Raw genomic sequence first — 9,057 nt, forward strand, 5'->3', positions numbered from 1 at the left:
AAACTATGTAAAAGTAAAAAGTTGAGGTCTGATGCCAAAGGAAGTTCGAAGTCAATGCCTTTCCTTTCTTTTCCCCCTTTTCTCTCCCTCACTTTTCTCTTCCCTTTTTCCTTCCCTATTTTTCCTATTATTTACTTTTGTATTTTCTTTGAATGCTATATTATAAACTAATAAAAATCTATACACACATACATACATATGAAAGACACAGGTATAGATGTGCACACAGAGAGTATCTTGGGAGCATTCTTACACTACTCCATCAGACACAACATCATAAACACACACAAAATAGGTAGTAAATTACTTTGTTTACAGGATTCAAAACAGAGTAGAAAGGTAAGATCAAATATATGTAAGAAACATAAGAAGTCCAGTCTTGAAGTAACAGACATATCCTAACAAGGAATGCTGAAAAGACCTCCCCTGCCCATCCTGTGCAAACTTTACAAACTTTACAAAAGTATCTACCAATCAAAAGCTAAACCACAATGGAAAGGTGGTGGAGAAGGATTCTTCCCACATCGTCTCCTCTGCAGAATGTCTTTCACAGCTACAAATGCAATGGAAAGTCTTGTTAGGACACAAGGCACATCCATAGCACATCCATAGCTGCCAGTCAACTTCCCATCAAATATGTGGCATTCAAACAGTCCAAGCCCCACTCAAGCAAAGGCCCTCTGAATCCGAAGCTGCTATAGCTTCAGCATGATTTGCCTTCAACACTGGTTGTCTTCTTCCAAGACAAATGTCCCAGAACTGACATGGACAATGGAACCTGATTTCCTTGTAAGATTTCTGACTTCAGTCATTGATACCTTGAGACTGTCTGTTCCAAACAGAATCTCCTCACTGACTAACCTTGAGCGAAGAAAGGATGGTGCAAATCCATGAAGGGGATTGGAACTCAGAAACAAACCTTTTTGGTGGTAGCACCCTCACTCTGGAATACTCTGCCCTCAAGATTACAATGGTCCCTATCATACTAATTTATATATTCACACACACAGACAACCATTCAGATCAGGAGATGATACTTTACATTAATGTTTTGCTTGTGTTATATTTATTTATGGTTTTTATTTCATGAAACCAGTTTAATGACGTAGAGTAAGCCATCTAGAATCAAACAGATAAATAAACGCTTCAGCAAATTCACTCTGCCAGGTCTGAAACAGATCAGGGAACAAGACCAGTCGGAAACAAACCCAGATTGAGTGGACAGCCAGGTATGATTAGGAAATCATCAAAGCTCTTTTTCCCAACACACACAAAAATATTCCTTTCATAATATTTCAGAGCAATCCAGTACTGGCATATCCATTTTTTAAAAAGAACCCTAAGTAGCAAAACAATACCAAAGCCTTGAACAAAAGTGAAATTTCAGCCCACATATTTCAGTTTCCAAAACAACAAGATTTCTAGCTACCGTAAAGGAGGAAATATGAAGCTCACAACAGTCTCAGTATTGCCTACCCATGACGGGTGCTGGAAGCTAATAATAATAATTTTTTAATAATAATTTTTATTTGATTAGCCGCAACCCTCTCCCGAAGGACTCGGGGCGGCGTACAATCAAAACAAATAAAAATACACATAAGACAAACATATATACAAAAAGAACAGAGACATATACATATGTGCATGGAGGAGAGTTGACTTATAAGTGAAAGACAATTAAAAACACAATTTAAAATCCCCTTAAATAAAATTACTAAATTAAAAAACCCATCAGGAGCGATACGAAGTTATGGTTGAGCCAGGCCAGCTATTTGGAAAAGGTGGGTCTTGAGCTTGACACGGAAGGAGCGGAGGTCAGTAGTGGTCCTAATATCCGGGGGGAGGTCATTCCACAGGGCTGGGCCCGCCACAGAGAAGGCTCTGCTCCTAGGCGCCGCCCCATGGCACTGTCTGGTGGACGGCACCTGGAGAAGTCCCTCTCTGTGCGAGCGGATGGGTCGTAGGGATGTATGGGGCAGAATATGATCCCGCAGGTAACTAGGTCCTGAGCCGCTTTAAAGATCATAATCAAGACCTTGAAACGCACTCGATAGACCACAGGAAGCCAGTGCAGCTCGCGCAGGAGAGGTGTCACATGGGAGTACTTGGTACTCCCCATAATCACCCGCGTGGCCGCATTCTGGACCAACTGCAGTCTCCGAGTGCATTTCAAGGGAAGCCCCATGTAGAGAGCGTTACAGTAGTCCAGGCGAGACGTCACCAGCGCATGGGTGACTGTGCGTAGGGCGTCCCGGTCCAATAGGGGGCGCAATTGGCGCACCAGGCGAACCTGGTGGAACGCCCCCCTGGCCACGGCTGTCACATGTTCATCCATGGACAGCCTGGCATCTAGGAGGACGCCCAAATTGCGCGCCCGCTCCACGGGGGCGAGTTGAATGCCCCCAATGGCCAGAGATGGAATTATCTGGTTGAACCGGGGAGCCGGAACCCACAGCCACTCCGTCTTGGAAGGGTTTTTGGAAGCTATAATGCAGTAATATCTGTATAGGAAGCCATCAGTTCCCCATCCCGGTCTTCTGTAATATTGCTTGATCATCTATAGGTCTGCAATTATACATCCCCAAGTATATCCCCAAGATACCTACTAACCAAGAGATAAAGAAAGGCATGAACTAAAAGTTGTTTGAGACACTGTTAGACCCTTAGGTTGCCTTATAATTTTGAGACACTGACTGTAATATTTCCTTCTTTCAAGTCCTCCTTCCAAGTTTATTCAACCAAGAAATGGTTTGATGAAAAGCTACTGATTTTTTTACAGCCGAGAGGGATAGGATTAAGGGGAAGATATAGCAATGATCATGGAGTTCCAGTTCCTTGGGGTTGAAATTAGAGGAAACTAGTGGGAAAAACTCACAAATGACAACAGACTGAGTTCCAGTATAAATAGAATGCAGGCAATGTATTTCAGCATTCTACAAGGCATATATTCTACATGACTCCATCGTACACAGATGAATGTTATGAGGAGGCCAACAATCGGTGTCCTACATCCACAAGTGGCAAGTTAAAGCTACATGTACAGAAGCTGACTACTCAAGATGCGTGCGTAAATATATACAAAGAAGGAAATTGTATGGAAAATTTGCCCAGATCAGTGCTTTAGCTGCGGTTTGAATTATATTTAAATCAGGATGCAAAATCAAGAGACTTGGTTTGTTGATAAGTTTATCTATAGAATAACCCAGCAGAAAATGCCACTGGAAATTATTTAAAATGTTGGAGCAGCTTCCCTCCAGGAAAAAGCACAAATATTGAGAGATTCTAAATGTCAAGGGGATAAATTACAGAAAATAAGGCAGACCTGTGTAAAATGCTCAATAACAATAAAGTGTGTATTGATTTTCCTACGCTTGTAAAACACCATATTGGAATAAGCATTGTGACTAACAGAGCAGCTAACTCAGAAATGGAGAAAATACAATTTGACACAATGCATGAAATATCTGTGGGAAATATAACCACAAGATGTGAACAAATAAAACTGAATAACCAAGGGGAAGGTAGAAGGATAATTCTGGGTATAGGAAAAAAGTAAAGAACACAGTTCCCCTTATTTTAATCAGATTCAAACCCAGCATAATGTAATTAAAATAAATTTTTCATAAGTCTCCTGTACCCAAACTGTAAACTCACACAAACATGCACACACACACACACACACACACACACATACACGCGCACGCACAGGAAGAAATAAATCAAGATTATTTCACAAAATATAGTATCCATTCACACATTTCACTACAGCACATACAAATTTGCCAAAACATAGATATTTTACAAGGTCCATATTAAATCCCAGTTCCTTGACTGGCATGCCAGTGTGATATCTGAATGTGTCATCTTTACAATTTGAATCATGTGGTTCCTCGGAACAACAGAGGTAGAGAAAAGAGAAACGCACTTGTGAGCTTTTCCATTCTCAGTTTCCCTGGTTATAATTGAGGAACAAGCGCAATCTGGGATTGGGTGGTTGTCTGAAGGACTAACAAGGACAAGAGGACTGAGGAAATGATGAGATCACAATGCCATTCCCAATCTAACATCACAGACTCCTGATGATTGCCTGGAATAATCCCTGCAATGTTGACAACTGAAAGAGAGTAATTGGCCAAGGTCACCCTGGGAGTTTTGTGCATAAGGCAGGACTAGAACTCACTATCTCCTCGTTTTCTAGCCTGGCACCTTAGCCACTATACCAAACTGGTTCTCTACAGTTGATATACTTAGATATTTATATGGTTACTTCAGTTTGTAAGCATGGGGAGACGCCATTCAGTCCAATGATTCTCAAGATGATATTGGACAAAGCGTTCATCGATTGCGCTCACTACAACATCTAGGAGACAGAGGCCAGTGTCACTAATGCCAGCTCATTGTATCTGTTCCAGATGTAGATTACAGCAGCTGACATCTAAAACATCTGGAGGCCACCAGATTCTCTACCTCTGATCTTCTCTGCTTAACTATAATCCTCTAGAATTTCAGAACAGGATCCTACCCCAACATCTGCTGCTAGATCCCTTTAACTACAAATGCCAAGGATTCATCCCAAGAACAGGCAAAGCAGATGTTCCCCCACTTTGCTGCAGTCCCACCCTGACCTTATGAGACATGTCTCAATTCTGTAACCCACCACTGTTCCACACTGCCTCCCTACAGTAATTCAGGGGGAGGGGGAATTCCAAGTCAGAAAAACGAGCACCAAAGGTTTACAGCTAGTCATACTCCAGCCGTTCCATTGCCGCCTTCTTCTCTTTTTAAACATTAAAATATTTTACTTAATTACATCTGCCAGCTATTGACAAAACATCACATTTGTCCCATTCAGTCCTTTGAAAGTGTTAGCTATTCGCAGCTAGGTGTTAATCTGTGCTTTGGTTATTTTAAATATGTGGCACTCAACCTGAAAGAGGATGCCTTCTTTTCCTGTGGAACTCCTTGATAAATTGCCCTGTTGAGCTACAACCAGATTCCTAAAGAGCTAAGATGCAAACCAAGCTGGAGAATTGACTACATGGGTGGCTCAGCCATCCAAACTGCAAGCACACTGCTTTTCATTTTAACTCAACTGCCACATTTGGATTTTCAGAAGGGCTCAGTGTGATTTAAATGACGTTTCTCCATTTCTTTTTCAGGTCCATCTTCACAACAGCCCCAGTAGGTAGCTTTGGCTGAGAGATGCCGAACAACTCAAGGTCACCTAGTGAGCTCTGTAGATTAGCCAGCTGTCTCTGCAGGTTTGCATACAACAGGTAAAATAATGGAAACAAACACACAAAAAAAGGCAGGGGATTAGAGGGTGGGGGAGGACACCTTCATGTCACGTCCTGCTTTACAGTTCCATGATTTCAATAATGTGTTTCCAGCAAGCGGCAGCACGTTAACAATTCCAACCAGGGAAATATCACAGCTATCTAGATGTACTGTGCTACAGTCCCATCACACTTAGCCATTATGAGCAACGATGAGCCAAGCTGAGGAGGATGGGAACTGGTCATCCAAAATGCCTGAACAACGTTGGACTATGGGAAGGGGATTTCAGAAGCAAAGTTAAAATGATTTTGCGTCCGGAAACAGCAGATTACAGCACATCCCACAAGTTTCAGTGATATAAATTAAGTCCTGAATCAATCAAAAGGGAAGCCTTCTATATGAAAACCAGGTTGCTTCGGGCCCCAGATCTCTTTGTGGTCTGGGGGAGGTGGGGGATGATGCATAGACTCAGAACTGTTGCACTGAGCTGAACAGGGACTGCTTCCCAGGCAAATGATAAAGGATTCTTATCTTGAGTGGACTGGTAAAGGTCACCTCCAAACTATGCAATGCTTTGGGTCATCTCTAGATATTAGGAACAATGATAACACTAGCACTGAAAACCTCTAAACAGATAGAAGGTTAGCTAAGCCATCTCTAAGGCAAGAAAGATTTCAGGCAAAGACTCTCTGATCTGTATGTCTATGGAGATTCTCAGTCATCCAGGCCACAGTTGTCCCAAAGGTGCTTTTTTTTTTTCAACAGGCAACTGGGCTTTATTGTTTTTCTTTGAAGACTTTTAGCTTTTCATCCAAGATCTGATCTGTAGTTCAGCACCTCCTCTGTTATACCACACTGTGCATACAAATTGAGATCCATGCTTGGAACTTTTCAGAGAGAGTGAAACAGCTATTCTAATCTATACGCTGTGGACTTTTTAGCTCAGTAGCTAAGCACAATCTTTGCCCCAGGCCTTAAAATACTTTAAGTCTTTAATTAACCATAACAACAACCAAAAGACAGGTGAGCGGTAATGAGCTGAAGACTGATTACAAAAAGAGAGAGATTTTCTATGTTTAATTGTATACACTTTAAACACAGTGTTATACACTAGGTATACACCTTTGGGGCAGGTGGGTTTGCATTATTCACGCCACACAGTGGACCGTAAATAACAGAATTAGTGGCAGGCAAGTTTTGTTTTAACGCACATCAAGGTTTTAATCCTCAGATGCAAAAATGACTTCAAGCATCTTTTAAAGGCACACTCATCCCATCAGCATGATGCCTTGTTTCATGCTAACCAGCCTCCCCACCCCCACCCCAACACACACAACCCAGAGCTGGCTGGCAACAGCAGGAGTATGGAAGGGGGAGGGAAGTCCCACACCAAAGCAGCTTGAGGCTATTCAGCCAGTGCTATTAATTGCTGCGGCAGGGAAGAAAAAAAAATTAAAAGCCTCCCAGCGGTGAAGCCTGGCAATACCCAATGTCAGTACCGTGCACAAAATTCAGCATTATCAACTCACTCGGATGCACGGAAGCTTAACTGAACTTCAAAGAAGGGAGTCGCGATGACCGGACAACAGGGGACCACAGGATGACCTCTTTTCTCTCGGGTAGGAACCACGTTGCAAACCAAGCACCCTTTCTCATTGCAATAACTACACACAGACACACACACACTTGTAGCAAACCCTTGCTCGCCGATCAAAGCTGCCAGGCTAAGTCCGACTGCAAGAAACTGCAGAAGTATCCAAGGCTACCGAAGAGCGAAAGGGAAGATCGGAAAGTGATTGGGGCAAGAGGGGTGAAAAAACTAGCCTCAGAGAAAACCGGAGCGATTTGAATCGTCCGAGAGCCGCGATAGGGTTACTCACAGTGCTCGGAGCTTGACCCACATCTTCTTACTGGGGGCAGACTTGAGCTCCAGAGGGGAGGGACAGCCCTCCGGGGACTCCAGCAGTTCGAGGTGCGGGGATTCCATCTCGGGATCTTTAAAAGGGCAGCGGCGAGGGGGATGGAGGACAGTGGGGGGAGGGGAGGAAAGAGAAAGAAATGACGATCCCCTTCCCCAAACGGAACCCGCTCGCACCTCCCGCCCCACGGTGATCTTCGGAGCCCCGCCACCCACCCGCTTCCCCGCCACCCACCCGCTTCCCCGCCACCTCCGTCCCTGCTGAGCGGCCTGACCACAAGCGCCCTCCTTCAACCCACCCACCCCCAGCCGCTCGCCCCCCCCCCCCCATCACCCAGCCTGCGCGCTACTTCGCCGCGTTACCGGCTGATTTCTCGGCGCTCATCTCTGTCTCGGGAACTGGCTGTCGGTGCGGGTGTAAAGGCGCGAGGGGCGGGATCGGGCCTGAATCATCCTCCGCCGGGTGACTGGCAGCCGATCCCCCCGCCCCGCCGCTCCTAGTGCCAGTCTGAGCGCTCCCCCATCATGGCCTCCCTTCAAATGGGGTGGCGGCTTGGAGGCGCCCCCCTCCCCTTCCTTCTTCTCCCCCTCTCCACGGGAGCCAGGCTTCCCTGATCCAGCCCTCTCCTTCCGCAGCACCCACGCGTGGATTCGCGGGGAAGGAGGGGGAAAGAACCGCGGCCACCGCTATTCCTCGTCGCCGGAGACGCGTTTAGATCCGCCTCTCCAAACCCTCTCCCCTTGCGAGGATGCCCAGAAGTGTCCCGGGCTTGGAATGGAAGCCAAAATGGCCCCGCGCAGGGCCGCCGGCCGCCCCCCTACCCTTGCCGCAGCGACTGCCCGCGATCCCCGAGCCCAGATCCAGTGTGAGCGAGGGCCGGCCTTGCCGCCGAGTGTTGGCCGCTTGCTCTTGCTTAGCCAGTTACCCGGATCTGCTCGTCCTTTCTGCCTCGGGAGACCCCGGTGCGCTGTCCCGACACGGAGCGATCCTGTCAAAGGTGGCGCGGCGGTGGCTCCTGGTGCTGCTGATTCCTCCGAGCGCATCCGGATGCCTAAAGCTTGATCGCTCGCAGCGCAACTTTCGACAAGGGGGCAACGCCACGGCGGCGGCGGCGGCTGGTCCCTGTTTGCGGCAGGTGCGACGCGGCGGTGCCTGCTGCGCCGCTACATTAGAGGGAGAGGCTGGCCGAAGAAAGGGGAGGGCAGGGAGCGAGCGAGGAACCAAAGCGCCACCCAGTTGCTGGTTGGTCCGGTTTTCGGAGCAGGGCGCTTGACACCGCGCGAGCGACGTTTGTTTTCCATGGCCAGCAGCCGGCCCGTTGCGACAGATTCTCTGAGCACGTGCAGAGGAGCCCGAAGGCAGAAGAAGACCTTCCTAGAGCCGTTCAGGAATGCGCAGGACGGCCCTTCTCCATTTTGCTCCTTAGGAGCCGGTCCCTAAGAAAAAGAGCGCGTAAATTTCTTGAGAAAGCGAACATATCCACCGAGAGTACTTGAAGTGGATAACTGATCTGATTTCCCCTTCAATCTACCTGATCTTCTTCTCCATCACTCTGAATGACAGCCTTCTATCCAAAGGGGCTTCCTGTTTTATCAGTCCTGAATCTCTAAGCATTTAGTTTTTATGGTTTCAGTTTTTATATACAGTATATACATCACTTCTAATCCTGTGAAGAAGAAAAAAAAACTCCACTTTTTTTAGTCTCGGCAGGTGGCAGCACCTGCCCAACCCAATTGCTCTTTAAAAAAAAAACCAGTCTCTGGCTTATTGAGTTCTTGAATGGGAGACCACCAGGAAATGCCTGGGTTGCCAACCAGATCAAGAAGTCAGGAACAAGCAACCCTTCGAAAGAAGGCAATGA

General features: G+C 46.3%; 1 protein-coding gene across 2 annotated transcripts in view; it reads right to left on the minus strand.

Moving 5' to 3' along the window:
• The window catches only part of PDE1B (phosphodiesterase 1B), a 153,293-nt gene extending 144,946 nt beyond the window's left edge, over window positions 1–8,347 (minus strand). The window contains exons 1-2 of one of the 2 annotated variants that reach the window (XM_081945246.1): window positions 8,122–8,347; window positions 7,158–7,272 (exon numbers count right to left, since the gene is read on the minus strand). In XM_081945246.1, the coding sequence (XP_081801372.1) occupies window positions 7,158–7,272; window positions 8,122–8,239 (233 nt within the window). In that variant the 5' untranslated portion in view covers window positions 8,240–8,347. Of the gene's footprint in view, window positions 1–7,157; window positions 7,273–7,558; window positions 7,691–8,121 lie in introns of those variants that run through there. The other variant, XM_081945247.1, reaches the window with a different exon arrangement.
• Between the last annotated feature and the right edge of the window lie 710 nt (window positions 8,348–9,057).

This window comes from Natrix helvetica (assembly GCF_964273705.1).
Source record: "Natrix helvetica genome assembly, chromosome: 1".
Taxonomy (NCBI): domain Eukaryota; kingdom Metazoa; phylum Chordata; class Lepidosauria; order Squamata; family Natricidae; genus Natrix; species Natrix helvetica.